Genomic DNA, 20994 nt, shown 5'->3' on the forward strand with positions numbered 1-20994 from the left:
CAGTGTTAGCAGCAATAGATAGGGGAAAATGAATAGTCTCATCCTACCTGAGGTTACCACACTGCATCAGCTAAAACCTGGCAACCCTGAGCTTTTATCTCCTGGATTCTTCTTTAATGCTGCTGAAGACATTCCTCTGCATCTCACTGCTCACAAACTTGAATAGCCAGAGATAAATAGTGGAGGGGTTAGGCATGACAGAGCAGGCTGAACCAGCAACACAACTGAATATACTTCCTTTATCGTGGGGTGACAAACAAAAACAAAAAGACCAAACATGTAAAAACCCAGGGCACTAGAAATACAAACTCAATTCAGATTCAAGCTCATCTAGACCCTGGTCATAATCCCTAGCGAGGTGCCTATGAGCACCAAGTCAGGGAATAGGGCAGGAGTGAATTGGAGGCCAAGAGAAAGGGTGGGAAGGGGGATCCCCTAGGTCTCCCGGTGTTCACCCCTACAGTGGTATCTCTATTTTCCCAATGACTGTGAAGATCTGCCAGACCCAGTCCTCTTGGCCCCAACCTCACCCCAGCCAGGACTTGAAGGCCAGTGGCGATCGGTTCTCCCCTCCCTTGCTCAGTCCTCACTTGCTCAGGCTTCTAGCCTTATTCTTCGCCTCCACATTCTTCTCCGTGATTAGTAGCAGGTTAAGCACTGTAGAAAGCCACAGTGAGGCTGGGGGCCAGAAGAGGTGGGGTGAGACGGGATGAAGAGGAGGGAAGAGCTGTCCCAGGACCCCTCTCTTCATGGGATCCCAAACTGTACAACCAGCTCTTCTTTCGCGTCCACACGGATCTGAGAAAGTGCACTGTAGGCATACGCAGCTATCCTGGAGACCTGAGACAGACGAGCCAGGGAGGAAAAGAACAGACATGAGAGGGAGAACTGGGAAAACGGGAGATGGAATAGCAATAAAGGTAAAGGTTCTTTTTCTTTTTCTGCTTTTTTTGTTTTGCTTTTTGAGACAGGGTTTCTCTGTATTGTTCTGGAGGCTGTCCTGGAACTCGCTCTGTAGACCAGCCTGGCCTCGAACTCACAAAGATCCCCCTGTCTCTGCCTCCCGAGTGCTGGGATTAAAGGTGTGCGCCACCAACGCCCAGCTAAAGGGAAGGTTTGATGAAGGACTGAAAGCCAAAAAGAGCTGGGTGTGGTGGTGCTTGTCTGTAATCCCACCACTCAGGAGGCTCAATGACAGCCTGGGCTAAAGCAGTGAGTCCTTTCTCAAAAACAAGGGTTAACACTTGCCTAGCATGCACAAAGTTCTGGGTTTTATCTTTGGGAGGGAGGGAGGCAGGGAGGGAAGGAGATGGGGAGGAGGGGAGCAGACAAAAACAAGGGCAGATGGATGCTGGGAAAGTAAAGGGTATGGGGAAGAACTAAGAAGGCTATGAAAATAAGAGAACAAGGTGGGAATAAGCTGGGCTCACCAAAAGCCAGGCTCCCTCCTGTTTGTGAAGCAGTATGGAAGGGGGCATGGGTCAGGTCAGGAGTGCTCACCTGCTGCAAGTCGGAGAAGGGGATGGGCTCGCTGGCCAACACTTGGTGGGGCTGGCTGGTCAGAGACGGCAGCGGTGGCAGCTTCTTCCAATGGGTCAGACTGCTGCTAAGCACAGCCAATCGGGTACTGGCCAAGAGGGAGGGGTCATGGGCAATTAGGACAAAACTTGTTCTGCCCTGCCCTGCCCAGCCCAGGAAAGCCTCACTCTCTCAGGCCAGGAGAACATGGTGACAGTATACAGCTCATCACAATCAAACTCGACTGTATTCCTTTGGACTGATCACTCTTGATCAAATATACTGGACAAACAGGGCTCACTTGAATGCCTGAGGCAACTAAGTGATCTGCAGTCAGTCTTCTGGGCTGCACCCAAATGAAGAGCCTGGACAGGGAACCAGACTCCAAAGCTAGAGAGGAATGACTAGGAGGCTCCCTGTGCTCACCTGTACTGCCTTGCCCGGTCCATGTACTCATGCTGCTCCATGCCCTGGGAGTCTGCAGCAGACACATCAATGATGTTGCTTTGAAGACAAGAAGCAGAGAAGAAATGACAGGTGCTTCAGAGAGGCACAGATAAGAATCAGTGCTACGTGCCAAGTCCAAGGCTACCTGACACTAGTATTCCCACCTGCCACTCTAACAGGGCAGAACCCAGAGGCATCTCTCTCTAGTGACCTTGTCCTATCTGCTATGCTCTAAGCTTGGCCACCTCTGCCCCAACCTGGTCCTGTGACACTCACCTAGCTGTCTTGGCAAGGATGGAAGAAAGCAGGGCCTGTTCATCTGTGCGAGCTGAAGGTAGGCTGTGGTAGTTGGGCTCAGCTCCATTGAGGGCTTTGGTGGGGGTGCTACTTGGGTCCAGCAACAGCTTCCGCTCCTCCCGATCCTAGGACATAGAGAAAAGTCAGCCCCAAGTCTTTAAGTCTAACCTTCATTCCCTCTCATAGGCCCTCTCCTCAGACCAGATCTGACCTTTAAATACTATAACTATTTTTATAAAGATAACTCAAAGTGCCCAGAGTCAGTCTCTGACTGGCCCAAAACTGGTGATCTAGGATGAACCTAGAGAGCCTGAAAAGTTCAGAGAGGAACAAAGCAGGCATTCACCAACAGTCCTGGAACCTCAGTGAACTGGTCAAACACCTACTGGACAAAGGCTGCTGGAAACAAAGTCAGAGGAAGTGGGGAAGTAACAAAAAAAGATGTACAGGAGAATGAATGCAAGTCAGACCCCAAGAACAGCCTTCCTGAACAAAGTACTTCCCAGCAAGGATGTTGGCCCCCAATATTGTGAGGCCCTGGTGAGGGCAGACAAGGCCCTGGGTCCCAAGAGAAAGAATGTCATCCTCACATTACCATAGTGCAGAAACTTCAAGCCCACATGGAGACACAACCACCAATATCCTCTCTTTTCTTTTTTTTTTTTGAGACAGGGTTCTCTGTGGCTTTGGAGCCTGTCCTGGAACTCGCTTGGTAGACCAGACTTGGTCTCGAACTCACAGAGATCCACCTGCCTCTGCCTCCCGAGTGCTGGGATTAAAGGCGTGCGCCACCACCGCCCGGCTATCCTCTCTTTTCTTCTTTCCTTCTCTGCAGGATCTTTATAAAGCCACAAGAAACCCAACACACACATACATGCACACAACACAGTCTTTCCATTTCCCCAGGCTACCTTGTACTATACAGCCAAGCTGGCCTGGAACTCCCCAGTGCTGAGATACAGGTATGTTTGGGTGTTCTTTTCTGCTCTCAGGTATTCACCATTCTGTGGCCTGGTACCTAGTATATGCTGACCTCAGAGGAACCGTGGAGCTGTTCCTCCTTGCCAAACTAGACTCTTTCCTCAACACAGCCTCCTCAGCAGCCCTGCTATTAGCCTAGACAGACAACCACAAGCACCAGGACCAATCTAGAATTAAACCAAGTCTCCATCTTTGTAACTATTTTCCTTGTCCTGGTTCAGACCTTGTTCTAATCTTCTGCTTCCTAGGCTCAACACTGCTTTGAGTACATGGGCTGCAGATCCCTCCTGGTTTTGTGTCAGGTGCAATCTGGATAAGCAGACATGCTGGATGTCTATTCAGGCCATAGAGAGCTAGGACAAGGCCACTTCAGAAGGAATATAGTGTGAAGAAGGAGGGGAATGTTAGCCAATGCTGACCCATCAAATTTCATGGCCAACTGCCAATCGCAGTACTCTCCTCAGAGCCTGCTCAGCTCCCCCTGCTGCAGGAGCCAGCTCTCGTGCCCACAACCCTCCCAACAGACAACTACTTCCTCCTGTCTTGCCTGCCCCACCCCAGACAGGCTCAGCCTTTCCACCTTGCTCTTCCTCCTCAGGCTGTTTGACTCAGTTGACCAAGGCAAAAGGAAGCATCTATGGCCTTCTGCCCCATTACCTCTAGGTTCCCAGAAAGTCTTTCTCCTTTCTCAGATAAAATGTTTGCCAAAGATGAAAGGGTCTCTAAGGAAAGCTGGCTCACAATGAGACTCATAATGCTTTCTATGCCTGCTTTTCCCAGCCCCATTCCTGACAAATCTTCCTGCAGGACCACAGTGTCATCATCACCCCAATCAGGAGTTCAAGAACAAGATAGTCTAATTTCCTGAAAGGCCAGGCAACCCCAAAGAGCAGACAAACTGAGCCAAGAGTAGCAGTGCACATCTTTAATCCCAGGACTCAGAAGGCAAAAAGATCTCTGAATTAAAACCAGCCTGGTCTATATAGCAAGTTCCAGGCCAGTCAAGGCTGCATAGACACCCTCCAGCAAAAAAAGTTAATGACATCACCTGACACCCAAACAATGAGGGTACATGGGGTAAGTTTGTCACATCAAAATTTGCCTCTAGGACTGGAAAGATGGCTCAACAGTTTAGAGCACCACGAGCTGCTTTTCCAGAGGCTTTGGGTTCAATTCCCAGTACCCACACAGCAGATCAACAACTGTAACTCCAGTTCCAGGGGATCTGACACCCTCACACAGACATACATGCAGGCAAAATATCAATGCACATAAAACAAAAATAAATTGTTTAAAAGAAAGTTTGCCTCCCAAGCCAATACAAACTGAGTCAAGGTTTATCTACTTTAGCACAGACCCACAGCTGACCACCTTGGAGCTTCTCCCAGTACATCAAGCACACGTCTTGTGCCTGGAAACACCTTGGCTAGAGAACTTCTTTTTTTTTTTTTTTTTTTTTTTTCTTTTTTGGTTTTTCGAGACAGGGTTTCTCTGTGGCTTTGGAGGCTGTCCTGGAACTCCCTTGGTAGTCCAGGCTGGCCTCGAACACACAGAGGTCCGCCTGCCTCTGCCTCCCGAGTGCTGGGATTAAAGGCGTGCGCCACCAACACCCGGCGGCTAGAGCACTTCTAATGTTAGCTAAATCTCAGATCCTCTGAACTTTTTCCTCAGCTTTAAACAGATGTTAACTCATGACAGGTAAATGTAAAAGCCCTCTGAAAACCATGTTTGGAAATTTCTTTTTCTTTGAGACACAGGCTCATTGTATACTTCAGAACTATGTAGTCAGACTGGCCATGAACTTGAAGCAGGTCTCCATTTCAGCTTCCAAAGTGTTGGGATTGTAAGTGTAAACCAACAGGGATGACCGGCTCCTTACAGTACAAGGACAGACAGTCGTGAAGACAGGAGAGCCTACTTAAAGAGGGGTGGGGAATACAACCTATTAGTACAGTACATGCCTAGCAACATAAAGCCCTGGCTTTGATCTCCATATTGCATAAACGGGAAGTAGACGGCACATGCCTGTGACCCCAGCGCTCAGAAGCCGGACACTTAGAAGTTCAAGGTCATCAACTACATAGCAGGTTTGCCAATCTGGGCTACATGAGACCCTGTTTCAGCCAGAAATGAGAATCAAGGGGAAGGAGGGATTTCAGGAGAGAAGTCAAGTCGAGCTCTCCCTCCTAGAAGTTGATATCCTTTTTCCCTATTAGACCACATGCTTTACGAGACATCTGCCAAATTCAGCCACAGCTCTGTCACTAGGCAGGAATACTGCCCTCTTTTTTTTTTATGTTTTGTGGTGAGTTCCTGTTTTTGCTGTTCTCTCCTTTAGCAGGCCAGGATGAAGGGAAAGATTCTTGCCACGAGGCATGTCAAACTCAGGTCAAATAATGTATTTGAAGATCAAGAACCACTCAGTCTGCTGTACAAATCACATTTTCCTGAACTGCAGTTCTTTTTCTTTTTTCTTTTTGTTTTTTGAGACAGGGTTTCTCTGTATTGCTTTGGAGGCTGTCCTGGAACTTGCTCTGTAGACCAGGTTGGCCTCGAACTCACAGAGATCCACCTGACTCTGCCTCCCGAGTGCTAGGATCAAGGGCATGCGCCACCAACGCCTGGCTGAACTGCAGTTCTTAATCCAAAGTACCTTCATGGGGAAAGAACAATTTCCCAAGTAGTGATACTTATTTCTCTGACTGTATTCTTCACTAGACTGGGTGACTTGGTGCCTACTGTGTGCAGAAAGCCGAACTCAGGCTTTGAGGCAACTATAAAAGGTATGATCAGTGGCCTGAGACCCAGTCTTGCAAGTTTCCCTTCCTCAAAAGTGGTCACAGAGGACAAGGGATGTGGTGTGGAGAGCAATAAGAATGCACCAAGGAAAAGTTGGAAAATTTAAAATATAAAACACTGTAAGTCTCTCCAAGCTAATGTTTTCTCGAAAGGAATAACTCTACATTCACATTTTTCAGAGAGGCACTCTAGCTAGAGGAACCTTCAGGCACAGACAGGTAACAGCAAAACAAACTCAAAATGAGTTCCCTATACCCTCTTTCCTCCATATTGGTCAAAGCTAAACTCTATTGCTTCTCTAAAGTCCCATGTCTTCACTATTAAATTCTTCACTGCCCAACTCAAATGCCACCAACTTCCAGAGGCCTCCGACACCAGGTCAGCAGTGACATCTCTAACACCAGTAACAGAACATACACAAATTTCTGATTTACCTTGGGAGACTAAGAGCCTCAAACTACCTATCTCTAGAATGGGTTCATAAAGACCACTTATACACTCAGCAGTGAAGGCACAGGAATCTAGGAAAGTGAATGCTTCCCAGGCACCCAGTCTGAGAATTCAAGCTGTGAAAGTACGACGGTCCTGGAAAAATGGAAGGGGAGGGGCCGAGGCAGGCGGCGGCCAGCATAACCCAAGCCTGGAATAAGACTTAGGATCTTTAAGAGGGTAGGAGCCCGGTTTGGCGTCCTCTCCGTAATCTGTCCCCTCCAGGCCTCCGTACTCAGTGAGCCTGCAGTCTGGCTCCCGGCCGCCGCGGGCTTTTTCGGGGCCCCGGGTCCCGCGGTCGTAGCCCACAGTCCCAAACCCGCCTGCCGCGGCCGCACCTGGTCCGAGTCCTCGTTTTCGCTGCTATAGCAGCACCCCATGGCGGGGTCGGGCCGGGCGCTCAGGCGGCGCCGAGGAGGGACGGCGTCCGTCAGGAGCCTTTCCGGTCACATGACCCGCGGCTGCCTCCCGCACCCTTCCCCCGCCTAGCCTGTCCCAAAGTCTCTCGGGCGCCACAGCCGAATCTCGGCTTCCGGTCCCGCCCCTCCGCGTGACCATCACCAACCAATGGAAAAGCGTGACCTACGTGACAGGACGCGTGGCACGTGATCGGGGGCGAGTCACGTGATCTTGTAGCCCCAGTCTCTAGATCTGAATCCTTTGATCCTCCAGCCAAAGTGTGATCACATGGTGTCAAGGCCACCTTTGTGAGCCCAAGATCTATCAAGATAAATTCTTCAGTGCCACGCGAGGGACGAGTAGCATTATCGTGGAGTTGAGAGGGATGTGCTTCACTCGGGAGCTATTTGCCAGTGTGTGTGTGTGTGTGTATGAGATCAAGGTCTGTGTGGGTGTGGGTGTGGGTGTGTGGGTGTGTGTGACCAAGGTCTCACTATGTAACCCTGGCTGGCCTGAAATTTTGCTGTGTAAGCCAGGCTGGCCTCGGATTTAGAGAGCCACTTGCCTCTGCCATCCAAGTGCTAGGATTAAAGGCGTATTTCACTATGCCTGGCGAAACTACATTTTTATTTATTTCGAGTACGTGTGAATGTGAACACGTGTGTCTTGGTGCACATATGGAGGTCCCAGAACAACTTGTGGAAGTTGATTGTCTCCTTCCACTATGTGGTTTGTAGGGATTGAAGTCAAGTTGTCAGGCTTTCTGGCAGGCGGCTTGTAGCCGCAGTCATTTCTGTAAGTTCCTTATTTGGCAGTTTCTTGATTAAGGTGAATTCTGCCTTCGCAGGCAGATGGCATACACTTGTCCCTCCAAACCAGGGATTACAGTCTTCAAAACCCAAATACAAACTTTATCTTCCTGTTTGCCTTTCCTGATCCTATTCCGTGCCCCTCCATCTCTTTACTAAATCCGGTGGCATTTGCTTATTAAATTAGCAAATGTTGAGGCTAGAGGATGACTCGGTTATTTGAAGCATTAGCTGCTGCTCCTTCAGAGGACCCCAGTTCAATTCCCAACATCCACAAGGTGGCTCACAACCATCTATAACTCCAGTTCCAGGATAAACGATGCAGACACCTACACGGTGCACAGACACACAAGTAGACCAAATATGCTGGTGCAGAAACACATGCAGACCAAAAACATGCATACACATACATAAATTAAAAATAAACCCTTCGACAGGCGGTGGTGGTGCATGTCTTTAATCCCAGCACTCGAGAAGCAGAGGCAGGCGGATCTCTGTGAGTTCGAGACCAGCCTGGTCTACAAGAGCTAGTTCCAGGTCAGTCTCCAAAGCCACAGAAACCCTGTCTTGAAAAACAAAACAAAAATCCAATGGCTGGAGACATGGCTCAGAGGTTAAGAGCACTGACTGCTCTTCCAGAGGTCCTGAATTCAATTCCCAGCAACCACATGGTGGCTCACAACCATCTATTATGAGATCTGGTACCCTTTTCTGATGTGCAGGCTGAACACTGTACAAATAAATAAATACTTGAAAAAAACAAATATTTACTATCTACAGTATGCCACTCCAGTGTTCAATTTGGATAGGTAGCTGATCAGAAAACAGCTCAAAGTCCTCATAGCTGTGAAATCCCTAGTCTGCTCTGCGGATCACAGTGTCTTTTTCTACTGTGTTTCTGATTTCAACTCTTCTACCAGACGTGAACCACTGGAAGACAGGAACAGAGTACAACTCTTCTCCGAGACCTATGCCCTAACATTTACTTACAGAAAAGCTTGGGTTTTGAACTGAGTAAATAAGTCTCACCTATTTTGACTTATATCATGACCCATGTTCTGATATCAAGGGGTTTGGAGAAGTCACCAGATCTAGTGACATTTATTAATTCTTCAAATCAAGACCCTGGAGTTCTGCTAAGTTTATCTAGAGTTCCTGAAAAAAAAAAAAGGCATCTGAAGTTTGTTCCTGGGTCTGGTAACCTGAACTGCAGGTCTCAGGTAACAACAGCCTCAGCATCAATAATTGAAATCAGGTCCAGCCTCCTTATTCAGGGTTATTCCTCTCAAGGACCCCCCATTCCGGTCCTCTGGTCTTTCCTAGGAGCCTTCAGCCCAGGTAAGCAGGGCCTTGTGGGTTCCCAAGCACACCAATTCATGCCCACATTACAAACCTCTTTCATATTCATTCATACACTCTAAATTTTAGCATACATTGCTTTTCCAATCAAGGAACAGCCTGCCAAGGTCAGATCTGGGTAGGGACAGTAGGAGAAAAAAGGACAACTAACCTCAATAGGTGTTCCTGGAGAAGTAAGCTGAATGGTGTGATTGTGTGTGTGTGTGTGTGTGTGTTTTATGTTTCAAGTATAAATTGAATTCTAGTGGAGGGGAATACAAAAGAGATAGGAGTGGAGAAAATATAGAACCAAGGAGGACAAACACCTCAAGAGAAGAGCAGATAAGAGTCCTTGGATAGAAAAAGGTACTCCAGCCTAACATGGTATAGAGGGTGAATTTATTTTTGAGGCAGGTTCTCAACTGTAGCCCAGGTTGGCTTCAAACTTGGCCTTCATGATGGGATTGCAACTGTGCACCAAAATACCATCAATAGTATTATTTATTTTTTGGTTTTTCGAGACAGGGTTTCTCTGTAGCTTTGGAGGCTGCCCTGGAACTAGCTCTTGTAGATCAGGTTGGTCTCTAACTCACAGAGATCCGCCTGCCTCTGCCTCCCGAGTGCTGGGACTCAAGGAGTATTTTTTATCTTTAAAAGACTTTATTTATAGTTTATGTGTATGGGTGCTTTGCCTGGAAACCATGTGCATGCAGTGCCTGTGGACACTAGAAGACAGCATCAAATCCTCTAGGACTGGAGTTACAGACAGTTGTGAGCCACCAGCTATAGGTGCTAAGAATCAAACCCAGGACTTTTGAAGAGCAGTCAGTGCTCTTAACCATTGGGCCATCTCTCCAATGTCTGTGTTTGTTTGTTTGGTTTTGGTATTTGTTGTTAAGATTTTATGTTCTGCTTATATTCATGTTCACGCTGTATGAGCCTTTGGAGGTCAGAAAATGGGGTTGGATCTCTTGTGACAGGGTTATAGATGTTTGTGAACCACTATGTGATGTGAGCACTGGGACTGAACCTGTATCCTCTTCAAGAGCATCTCTCCAGCCCCAGGCATTAATATATATGTATGTATGTATGTATGTATGTATGTATACGTGTATATATATATTTATCTTTTTTAGGCATTTTGTTTTGATGCCTCTTACTGAAGCAGAGCATAGTGAGAGTCTGAAGGGGTTTGATGACAAAGCTTCACTCTTTTCTGTTTGCTTTTTATTTTTGTTTTTTTTTTGAGACAAAGTTTCTGTGTAGCCCTGGCTGTACCAGAACTAACTCTGTATACCAAGCTGGCCTCAGACTCACAGAGAGCACCTGCCTCTGCCTCCCATGCTGGGATTAAAGGTGTGAGCTAGGAAAACTTTTCTTTTTGGCTACACTGTAATGGATCAGAGTATGGTGGGTGGAAGATAAACCAAGAAACTGATGAAAAAGGCCCTTAAGAGAGGTATTAAGGAAGTGAAAAAGTGGGTGGGTTTAGGGAACAATATAGAAGTGGACCCACAGTCGGGACTAGAAAGAGATATAGTTGTGGTTTGGTGCTAAACACAGGCAGTGTGGAATTGGAAAATGCACATTCAGGGTTCAAACCCCAATTCTGCTTTGTCTGGCAAGTCAGCCCCTCAGCCATGGTTTGGATAAGCGTGGTGATTGCAACTGCTAAAGACTGCACAATGACAGGCAAGAGGTACATGGAGGTTTCCCTCCCAGCTGCCCTCTATCCTAGGACCCAGGTAGGGACAATGTCCCCTGCCATTGCACTGGCATTCCTGCCACTCGTGGTGACGCTGCTGGTGAGGTACCGGCACCATTTCCGACTGCTGGTGCATACCGTCCTGCTGAGAAGCTTCAGGGACTGCCTGTCAGGACTTCGAATTGAGGAGCGGGCCTTCAGCTATGTGCTCACCCATGCCCTACCTGGAGATCCTGGTCACATCCTCACTACTCTAGACCATTGGAGCAGCTGCTGCGAGTACTTGAGCCACATGGGCCCTGTTAAAGGTCAGTGTCCCCTTCGCTAGCCTTCAGTTGCAAAAATAATCCCAAAAAGATGAAGAAAGTCTAGGACTCCCACTGCTTTACAAATAGGAAGCTTCATGACTGTGTTTATGACTATCTTTTCATTTGGAAATGAGGAGCCTAGACCAGGTTAATTATCCAGCAGACATTTATTGCCACTCTTTTGTACCAGATGCTGAGGGAGGAGGTAGACGTCACAGAGGGTGAACCAGCCACAAATGCTGGCCTCAAAGAGAGCATAACATGGAAATAATCATAACTCAGAGCTTTGTAATTATCTGCCCTAGACTTTCTTCCCTATCAAAGAGACTTCCACATCCAATTCAGGATAGCTGTCGGTCTAGACAGCACAGCACCTCTAAGTACTAACAGATTATCCGATTCCACAATGGGAAGGCAGTGAGCAACGAGGGAGTGCAGGGGTGTGTGTATGAAACTGAAAATGTCTCAGGAGCCTGGGTCCTCCTGAGGAAGGGGGATTTAAACGGAGCCTAGAACGCTTGGATTCAAGTAGCCCAGGTGGATGGAGATAGGTGTGGGAGAGGGCAGTCAGCTTGTGTATAAATGCACAACAGCATGTTCCGGTTCTGGGCGCACGTGTTGTGGATGTCTTCTACAACAGCTACTTTGCCCCATAGGTCAGATTCTGATGCGGCTGGTGGAAGAGAAGGCCCCTGCTTGTGTGCTGGAGCTGGGCACCTACTGCGGATACTCTACACTGCTTATTGCACGTGCTTTGCCCCCTGGGAGTCGCCTTCTCACTGTGGAGCGCGACCCTCGTACTGCAGCAGTGGCTGAAAAACTCATCCGGTTGGCTGGCTTCGATGAACAAACGGTCAGTCTCCCATCTCCCCGAAGCTGATCTCTCCCCACTTACCCTAGGAATTGCTCTGGCCGGGCTTCTTTTTTTTGTGAAAGACTCCCATTCAAGGAAGCAGCTCCACTCAGGCAGCTGGCATCCTGGAGGGCATGTAGCTCCTACCCCCTCAATCCGGAGACATTTACTTATTTCTTACTAGACTACAAAAGCAGCAGCTAAGAGGAAGCTCTCTATAGCCTAGCAAATCCGAGTCTAAATCTTATTGCTCATTCAGTTGTGTGAGCTCAGGTAAAGCACATTTCCTCTGATTCTCAGCTTCTTTAAGGGCACATAATGGAAATTACAATACTGATGCTGACTACTGGATTCAGAGGCCAGAGGAACTGACTGGGACACTTGTGAGGGCATGGACCAGTGCCTAGCATGAAATCAGCCAGATCCTGGTGGGGTCCAGAGTGGGAAAGCAGGCCTTCTTATCCTCACCTCAACTATGGCTTTCCCCACAGGTGGAGCTCATTGTGGGTAGCTCAGAGGAAGTGATCCCTCGCCTAAGAGCTCAGTACCAGCTGAATCGGGCAGATTTGGTACTCCTGGCACATCGACCTCGGTATTACTTAAGGGATCTGCAGCTACTGGAGGCCCATGCTCTGCTCCCAAAAGGTGCCACTGTATTGGCTGACCATGTGCTTTTTCCTGGTGCACCCCGCTTCCTGCAATACACCAAGAGCTGTGGCCGCTATCGATGCCGTCTCCACCACAGCAGCCTCCCAGACTTCCCTGCCATCAAGGATGGCATAGCCCAACTGACCTATGCTGGACCTGGCTGAGATCCAGGACTGGGATAGTTACTGATACAATCCCAACCCCACTCAAGCAAGGACATCAGAATATTCCCTTTCCCTTTCTGTTTAGTGTCCAACACAAGCTAGGTTCAGCCTGGGAAGGCTTTCTTCTCAACTTTGCGTGCCCTCAACCTCCAATTCAAAGTGTCAAATTCTATCAGCCTTCTTGGTCCCATAAGATCCCCTCCTAGAAAACCAGAGACTGGAAGCAAGAGGTCCGAGCCCTCGGTTTAGTTCTGTTATTGACTGCTCCCTCCAGGTGAGTCGTGCCCTCTTCTGAGATTCAGTCTACCCTCTTAACACTAACAAGCTGGGAAGATGGCTCAGCATTTCAGAGCACTGGCTGCTACTTCCTATCTAGAGGACTTGGATTCAGTTCCCAGCATTCACATGGCACAGGCACACATGTGATATACAGACAGACAGACAGACAGACAAAAACTCTAAGCATAAAATACAAAAAGAAGACAGCTGGCTGGCAGAACCCCAGAGGCTCCCAGCTGTGAGATTCTGGATGGGATCAGAGGCAGTTGCAGACAATGATGCCCTGTAGTACATCTGGTGCAAGCTAGGCCTCAGGAATCATCAATCACAGAAGTCTGGGCTCCAATCCTGGTCCACATGGTCCATTAGTTTGCTTACGATCCCTTAAATGACCCCTTCCCACTGTCCAAGGAAAGATACTGGACTCCTGTGGATCCCACCAACAAACAGGGAATAGACATTGGGGGAAAGAATCAGTCCTGTGTCTTTATTAAAGAGGGTAAGAAAGGAACCACACCTGGCAACCAAGGAATGAGGTACCAGCCAGGAAGGTGGGATGGGCTCAGGCTCTAGGGATTCGAGGGAAGACTGATGGCCTGGGAGGGCCCAAGGAGTCCTTATCCTGGCAGCAGCTGAGCAAGTGCCTAAGGGAAAGCTTTAGACACTACAGCCACAAGATGGTTCTGCAGGCTGAGGGGCTGAGGCTGTGGATGTAACATAGGTTGGGGTGGCCTGGAGTCACCCTGAGGCCACCTTGGCTTGTCTACCTAGATCATCCACTGGTCCTGATCCTGTTCGTTGCCTTCCATGTCCACCTGAAGAGGAGGCTGGGTGTGGGTGGGGAGGGGCCTCAGCCAGCCTCGGCCCAGATCCTGCCCCTGGGTAGAGCCAGGGTTTCTGCATCCCTTGGCCATCCATTAGATCAGGGGCAGGAGCCTAGGAACAAAGGCACTCCCCTACACCCCGCCTACCTCATTGACCTCTCCATCATCAGGTGACTCATTATAGTCATTCATCTCATCCATGTCCTGCATGTCCTCATCATCTTCTGAATCCTCTTCACTGTCCTCATCATCTTCATCATCTTCTTCTTCTTCATCATCGTAGTGCTGGTGGGACAAGAGAGAGTCTGTAGGTCTCAGGACTACCTGGATGAGGTCAAGAGCTGGCCTACTTGGAGCCTCCACCTTCCCAACCCCACCCACCTTGAGTCTTGCAGGCTGTTGAATGACCCGAAGGACCTCAGTACTAGGCCCAGTGTCTACCCCTTGAGTTCCCACGTTTGCAGTCTACCCAGACAGAGAGTCACAATTGTTCTGAGTCTGAATTAAAACGAAGTCCTGGTCCACTGGGCTTCACACAGGCCCACCCGCTGGAGCCACTCACCTCTGAGGCTGGCTTGCCAATAGGGACCAGGTTGTTGTCTTTCTCTGCGATGCTTTGGAGCTGTGGGCAAAGGAGTATGGGGAAAAGCAGGGCCAAGGCCCAAAGGAGAGCAGGTCAAGGGCATGGGACTGGCTTACTCCACCCCTTAAAAGATCCCCAAATTATGAAACAAAGCCCCCCAACCCCAGTTCTCAGGAAGATTTGATCCCCTTTCTTCTGTCATCATCTGCTCCTTATTAAATTAATGGACTTACGTAAAGTCTTTTGGCCTCAGTGTTTTTTGTATGTCCGATGAGGGTGAAATGAGACACTTAGCCAAAAATATGGCATCTTGTAGGTCCTCATTAAAAGTTAAGTTAAAAATGATTAAGTCCTATGATTATAGAAAAGAACTTAGGCTATCAGGAGCTTGAGGCCCTGGAGTCCTATGGTCCCTCAGACAATTAGGGTACCACAAAGTGAGAACTCCAATTACACAGCTTGACTATTCACAACTCAGAAAGGTCTCCGGCATAAGGCAAGGTTCTCTCTCTCCATGCCGAGCTAAGTCCTCACTCACCCAGGCCTGATGCTGCTGCTCCTGCTGCTGCAGCTCCGCCTCCTCCACACAGGGTCGATCCAGATTAAACCACAGCGTCTCAGTCACACGAGGGAACAGAGAAGGGAACAAGGTGGACATGGCTCCTAAGCTGAGGGAAAGGGCCAAGTGAATATGTTTTGTTTTGTTTTGATTCAATTGTAATTTGATTTAGGGGTGGGGTGGGGTGGGAGGTAGCAGATGCTTCCCTTCCCTCTTGAAATCAGACAGACCTGAGTTTGAGTCCTGGCTCCATCACTTACTAGCTGTTTGACTTTGGCCAATACACTTAACCTCTCTGGGCCTCAGTTTCCTCATCTGTAAAAATGGGGATAATAACAATTATATCATCCTCAAAACTATTATGACAACAAAATAAAATAATGGATAAAGTTGTATGCTGCTCAAGGAGAGAAGAGACTAGGAGCCAGAGATGGAATGTAGCATTGTGATTATGTACAAAATTAGCAATAGCAGGGGTCTAGTAAAATTCTCTTTAAACACACACACACATCACAAAACTCATTTTTTGCTCTTTTGATTCATACCTAATCCAACCAGCACAAAAAATGTTTTGGATAAGAACCACCTCTTTGACTGACCACAGTCAATCTGTAATACACAAAACTAGGAAGCATGGATAAATAGACAAACAAATACATAGAAGAATGATTGATGAACTAATATGTGAGAACAAATAAAGTCAACTTTATGGATTAAAGCTCATGACGAGGAATATCATCAAGAAACTGAATTAAAATCCATCAGCTCATAAGACCCAGTGATAGGTAAGTTTAACTTTGGATCGCACACTGGGTGGGGCTTTATTAGAACACACATCAGGAAGGGATCTTAGCCCAGGAATGTAGCAAGAGCCAGGAAAAACAGATTTGGTGTTGGTGTCCCTCCCCGACCTTTTTTTTTTTTTTTTAATGAGATAGGGTCTCACTATGTAGCCCTGGCTGGCGTGGAACTCACTATATATAGATCAGGCTAGTCCCAAACTCACAGAGATCCGCATGCCTCAGCCCCCGAATGCTGGGATTTAAGGCGTATGCCAGCCACCACACTCGGTTCTACTCTAGCTTTTGTTCTAATTTTATCCACGCAGAACTAGCCGCTGCCAATCCCTAGACCAAAGCTCCCCGGGTCCGCGTGACAGGCAAACAGCGCCCACCCTCATCCCAAGAGTACTGACAGAATCTGCATCCTAAAACCCTACCCACCACCGCCCATCTTTGCTCATTATGATAATGACTGTGAGCTCGACCAACAGGAAGAAGGCAGAGGCGGGTCTCTGACAGGATTTTGCCCTTTTAGGGATGCCACTCGCAAAAAAATGCGCGCGGCCTGCCTGAAGCCAATTAACTGAAAGAAGTGCTGGGTGACAGGAAGTGAAACCAATGAATGACGGAACTTGTGTGATGGGTGGGGCTTAGACTCAAGGAAGCGGCCAATGAGCAGGATGTCGTTAAGCATAAAAGAGCGGAATATAAGTTGCTAGGGATGCGAGTCAAAGGAACTGGGTTTCTCTGGAAGCAGGAAGAAAGAACGAGCGAGGAGACGGCCACAGCCACGTTTACGCACTTACCGCGCCAAGAGCCGGCAGCCGGCAGCGACCCGGAAGCGCTTCCCCAGGCCTGAGCGGAAGAACCCACCAGAATCCGGGACCCGCTCAACGCATGCGCTCTCGGTCTCCTTTTGTTTCCCGCTCTAGCCTACCAAACCGGAAGGGATGCTGACGTACCTCAGACACGTACTAGTTGGGGGAGGACACTCTTTTGCTGGCTCTACCTATTGGCCCCGCCTTGAATCTCAGGCCTACGGGTTTCTTCAGGCTGTCCCATCCCCCAGCGTCCATTTAGTCCCGCCCTCTTGTCATCAGGTGGTGGTTGCTGCTAATCTCTTGGGAGTTACGGCTTCCGGAGATGTTCGTTGGTTCGAATGTTGTGTGTGTCGCTGCGTTTCGGGAACATATTTACACCCTTCTGTTCTCTCAGACTGTTTCCTGTTTGAACACATTCATCCTTTCCCATTCATTTATTATTTTTTTCATTTATTTTCTCTATGGCTTTGGAGGCTGTCCTGGAACTCCTTCTGTAGACCAGGCTGGTCTCGAACTCACAGAGATCTGCCTGCCTCTGCCTCCCAGTGCTGGAATTAAAGGCGTGCGCCACCAACGCCCTGCTCAATCTTTTCTTTTTATGAGGATGCTAGACAAACCTGCAGTTACATCATATTCATAATATTTCTTTCTTTTTTTTTTTTACTAATTTTTTTTGTTTGTTTTTGTTTTTGTTTTTCGAGACAGGGTTTCTCTGTATTGCTTTGAAGCCTGTCCTGGAACTCGCTCTGTAGACCAGGCTGGCCTGGAATTCACCTGCCTCTGCCTCCCGAGTGCTGGAATTAAAGGCGTGAGCTACCAACGCCCGGCCCAAGTATAAATTTTAAAAATGAAAATAAGGGCCAGTGAAATGACTTGGGGAATAGAGATGCTTGGGTCTAGGCTAATGAAGACCGAGTTTATCAGCCCCAGGGATGGGCATGGTAAAGGAAAACGCTGACTCTTACAAGTTTTCTTCTGGCCTTCGTCACACGCACATTGTGGTAGTTGTGCTCTGCCTTCTACATTAAATGTGAATCAGGAAAAAAGGCTAGCCAAGCTTGATAACACACGCCTTTAATCCCAGCACCCAGGAAGCAGAAGGAGACAGATCTCTGTGAGTTCAAGGCCAGCCTCATCTACAAACTGAGTCCCAGGACACTTAGGGCTGTTACACAGAGAAACGAAACCCTGTCTGGAAAAACCAAACAAACAGAAAAAAAACAGATTTTCATTAAAAAAATAAAATATACCCTTTGGAAATATTATCCTTCTTGGAGATTACATTTGGAAATGTCCATCCTTTTTGTTCACGCCTTTAACCCAACATCTGGGAGGCAGAGATAGCAGTACCTCTGTGAGTTAGAGGCCAAGGCCAGAGTGACCCTGTCTCCAAACAAACAAATAAACCCACAAAACCAAATATATGTGTATCACTATTTTGTGTAATGAATATATAACAGTAAACAAAATAGAACATCCTGCCAGGCAGTGGTGGCGCATGCCTTTAGTCCCAGCACTCGGGAGGCAGAGGCAGGCGGATCTCTGAATTGGAGACCAGCCTGGTCTACAAGAGCGAGTTCCAGGACAGCCTCCAAAGCCACAGAGAAACCCTGTCTCCAACCTCCCTCCCAATCCCCCCACGAGAAAAAACCAAAATAAAAATAATAGACTATCCCTCCCTTCATTTGTAGCTTCCATTCTAGTAAAAGATAATGAAAATGAAGACACATAAATAAAAGTAAGATTGCAGTAAATACTGAGAATAAAATATAAAATAAGGTGGGGGGATTAGTTCAGTTCAGTGATAAATCATTTTCCTAGTTTGGTCCTCAGCTCCAGAAGGAAAAAAAAAACATCAATAGGGAATGTATTTTAGGTTGGGGGAAAGGGGCACAAGAAAATCACTGGGATGACAACTTTTGAGTGGTTGAAGAGTGAGAAGATACACATACAACATACAGACAGGTAAGAACAGGCATCGATGCAGAAGCTCTAGAAGAGTCTCAGTTCAGTGTCCTGTGTATAAATACATTGATGAGGTTAGAGGCAGCAGAAGCCCTATGTAATACCACCTTGCACGGAGGTCTGGCTTCTATATCGCCTGGGGAGAAAATGAAGGGTTATGAACAGAGTATCTATACAATCTTTACATTTTTTAAATTTATTTTTATTTTTTATACATTGGTGTTTTGCCTACATGAATGTCTGTATGAGGTCGTCAGATCCCTTGAAACAGGAATAAGAGACAGTTGTGAGCTGCCATGTGGGTACTGAGAATCGAACCCAGGTCCTCTGGAAGAGCAGTTAGAGCTCTTAACTGCTGAGCCACCTCTCCAGTCCCCCAATCTTTACATTTTAACATTACTTTGTCTCTTTAAGAAAAAAGTCCGGTGGGGGTGGCTAGAGAGATGGCTCTACGACTAAGAGTACCAGCTGCTCTTGAAGAGAACCTAGTTCAAGTCCCAGAATCCACAGGGTGGCTCACAATTATAACTCCAGTTCCAGGGGATCCAACAAGCTTATCTGGCTTCCACAAGTACTAGGCATTTGGGTAAAACTCTCATACACATAATATAAAAATAACATTTAAAAGAAATCCAGAAGTAGAGGATAAGAAGTAGATGAATTTTGAATAAGTTAAAAGTAGAGAAATCAGATGGGCATGATGGTGTATACATTTAATCCCAGCATTCAGAAGGCAGAGGCTGATGGATCTCTGTGAGTTTGAGACCAGCCTGGTCTACATAGCAAGTTCCAGGACACTCAGGATTATACAGAGAGACCTCTAAAGCAAAGCAAAATAAAAATAGAAGTTGAGAAAGCAAGGTTTGCTGACAGATAGGATATAAATTGTAGAGCATCCATGGAAGAAAGGAAACAAAATTTTGACCAAAAAAAACTGGAAGATGGGGGCTGGAGAGATGGCTTAGCAGTTAAGAGCTCTGACTGCTCTTCCAGAGGACCCAGGTTCAATTCCCAGCACCCACATGGCAGCTCACAACTGTCTATGACTCCAAGATCTGATACACTCAAAACAGATATACATGCAGGCAAAACATCAGTGTACATAAAATGAAATAAATAATTTTAAAAAACTGGAAGATGGGTGTTGCCACTTTCTGAGGTTGAAAAGACTGAGGAAGTCTTTGGGAAACTCTCTGTTGAGTTTGAGATACACTTCAGATTAGAGACGTTGAGGGAACACAGAGGCATGTGAGTAGGCAGATCTGTGGGGAGAGTTGGGTTTGATGATTGTTCTCATGCTTGGGAGTTATGGTATCTAAGCTACACAATGGGGTGAGGTCATCAACAGTGAATAAAGGTGGAAATAGTTCCCACCAATTTTTTTTTTTTTTTTTTTGGTTTTTCGAGACAGGGTTTCTCTGTGGCTTTGGAGGCTGTCCTGGAACTCACTCTGTAGACCAGGCTGGCCTCGAACTCATAGAGATCCGCCTGCCTCTGCCTCCCGAGTGCTGGGATTAAAGGCGTGCGCCACCAACGCCCGGCTTCCCACCAATATTAATAAGCAGGAAACTTCTGGGTGTGGTGGCACATGCCTCTCAGTACTTGGGAAGCAGAGGCAGGCAGATCTCTGAATTCAAAGTCAGCCTGGTCTGCAAAACGAGTTCTAGGACAGCCAGGACTATTATAGTGAGAAACCCTATCTCAGAAAAACAAAAAACAAAACAACAACAAAAAAATCAGTAAACTAAACAGATGAAGACAATGAAATGGCCTTTGTAAGGGGAACGCGTTCTACTGGGCCCAGTTCTATACAAAACCATGTTTCTGTTTGTTATCCCAGTAGACTGTGGGGTTCTAGAGAGCAGAGACTGGATGGTCTCTGTGTCTCCAAGGCCTTCTGGACATTCCACTTGCTCTGCTATGATCTTTGTCCTTAGATGTCCTTCCTCTATTTTCCTTGCAGAATCTCTGACCCTTCCTGACTGCTCTGGACACATGGATATTCCCCAGTAGCTTAGGGTTTCTTTCCAGAGTCCCCAGTCAGATTCAACAAGTCATGGTGACTAATTAGTTGCTGACATTTATTGAATGTCAACAAGTGCCAGACACATTGTTAGACTCTGGAAAAAGAAAGATGAAACAGAGAGAGAAAAAAATCCTGCCCCTAAAGAAAAATTCAGTCTAGTGGAGGCTGAGACAATTATAGAAGAAGATTGTTGATATTGAAATAAAGCATGCAGGGAACATTTGGAGACCACAGCTTCAAGAGAGGAATAAGCTCTGAAAAAAATTAATTTATATGTTTTTCTTTTCCTTTTTTTTTTTTTTTTTTTTTTTTTTTGGAGACAGGGCTTCTCTGTGTAGTCTTGGAGCCTGTCCTGGAACTCACGCTGTAGACCAGGCTGACTTTGAACTCACAGAGATCT

At 47.2% G+C, this 20994-nt stretch overlaps 3 protein-coding genes across 12 annotated transcripts; 1 reads left to right on the forward strand and 2 right to left on the reverse strand.

Annotated features, from left to right (window-relative positions):
* Window positions 1-225: 225 nt before the first annotated feature.
* Window positions 226-7027, reverse strand: Lamtor1 (late endosomal/lysosomal adaptor, MAPK and MTOR activator 1). The gene is made up of 5 exons (XM_005074032.4): window positions 6870-7027; window positions 2242-2387; window positions 1945-2022; window positions 1501-1627; window positions 226-840 (listed from the first exon to the last, which is right to left on the reverse strand). The coding sequence occupies exons 1-5, from the start codon at window positions 6909-6911 to the stop codon at window positions 748-750; spliced, it is 486 nt and encodes a 161-aa protein (XP_005074089.1). The 5' UTR covers window positions 6912-7027; the 3' UTR covers window positions 226-747.
* Window positions 6550-13233, forward strand: Tomt (transmembrane O-methyltransferase). Its single transcript, NM_001282123.1, has 4 exons — window positions 6550-6610; window positions 10816-11090; window positions 11747-11943; window positions 12435-13233. The coding sequence occupies exons 2-4, from the start codon at window positions 10832-10834 to the stop codon at window positions 12753-12755; spliced, it is 777 nt and encodes a 258-aa protein (NP_001269052.1). The 5' UTR covers window positions 6550-6610; window positions 10816-10831; the 3' UTR covers window positions 12756-13233.
* Window positions 13234-13500: 267 nt separating this feature from the next.
* Window positions 13501-16767, reverse strand: Anapc15 (anaphase promoting complex subunit 15). Of its 10 annotated transcripts, none has more exons than XM_040757636.1 (6): window positions 16745-16767; window positions 15231-15315; window positions 14980-15109; window positions 14421-14480; window positions 14006-14143; window positions 13501-13849 (listed from the first exon to the last, which is right to left on the reverse strand). In XM_040757636.1, exons 2-6 carry the CDS (start codon window positions 15251-15253, stop codon window positions 13802-13804), a joined length of 399 nt encoding a protein of 132 aa, XP_040613570.1. In that variant the 5' UTR covers window positions 15254-15315; window positions 16745-16767; the 3' UTR covers window positions 13501-13801. The 10 variants fall into 10 exon arrangements, with proteins under 10 accessions (XP_040613570.1, XP_005074099.1, XP_005074096.1 ...); XM_005074042.4 differs by lacking the exon at window positions 16745-16767 and adding an exon at window positions 16589-16709 and having other exon boundaries at window positions 15261-15315; XM_005074039.4 differs by lacking the exon at window positions 16745-16767 and adding an exon at window positions 16589-16709 and having other exon boundaries at window positions 14980-15104.
* Between the last annotated feature and the right edge of the window lie 4227 nt (window positions 16768-20994).

The sequence above is a fragment of the Mesocricetus auratus genome, unplaced genomic scaffold (genome assembly GCF_017639785.1).
Source record: "Mesocricetus auratus isolate SY011 unplaced genomic scaffold, BCM_Maur_2.0 Super-Scaffold_4256, whole genome shotgun sequence".
Lineage (NCBI taxonomy): Eukaryota > Metazoa > Chordata > Mammalia > Rodentia > Cricetidae > Mesocricetus > Mesocricetus auratus.

Excerpts from the sequence above, each read along its gene's own strand:
- Lamtor1 (XM_005074032.4), bottom strand. The coding sequence starts at position 6,911 with ATGGGGTGCTGCTATAGCAGCGAAAACGAGGACTCGGACCAG. Across the intron at positions 2,023-2,241 it reads ATCCTTGCCAAGACAGCTAG|CAACATCATTGATGTGTCTG; the intron begins GTGAGTGTCACA and ends TTGTCTTCAAAG. Across the intron at positions 841-1,500 it reads CCTTCTCCGACTTGCAGCAG|GTCTCCAGGATAGCTGCGTA; the intron begins GTGAGCACTCCT and ends CGTCTGTCTCAG.
- Tomt (NM_001282123.1), top strand. The coding sequence starts at position 10,832 with ATGTCCCCTGCCATTGCACTGGCATTCCTGCCACTCGTGGTGACGCTG. Across the intron at positions 11,091-11,746 it reads CCACATGGGCCCTGTTAAAG|GTCAGATTCTGATGCGGCTG; the intron begins GTCAGTGTCCCC and ends TTTGCCCCATAG. Across the intron at positions 11,944-12,434 it reads CTGGCTTCGATGAACAAACG|GTGGAGCTCATTGTGGGTAG; the intron begins GTCAGTCTCCCA and ends CTTTCCCCACAG.
- Anapc15 (XM_040757636.1), bottom strand. The coding sequence starts at position 15,253 with ATGGAGCCAGGACTCAAACTCAG. Across the intron at positions 15,110-15,230 it reads GAGCCAGGACTCAAACTCAG|CTTAGGAGCCATGTCCACCT; the intron begins GTCTGTCTGATT and ends CCTTTCCCTCAG. Across the intron at positions 13,850-14,005 it reads ATGATGGAGAGGTCAATGAG|GTGGACATGGAAGGCAACGA; the intron begins GTAGGCGGGGTG and ends CCTCCTCTTCAG.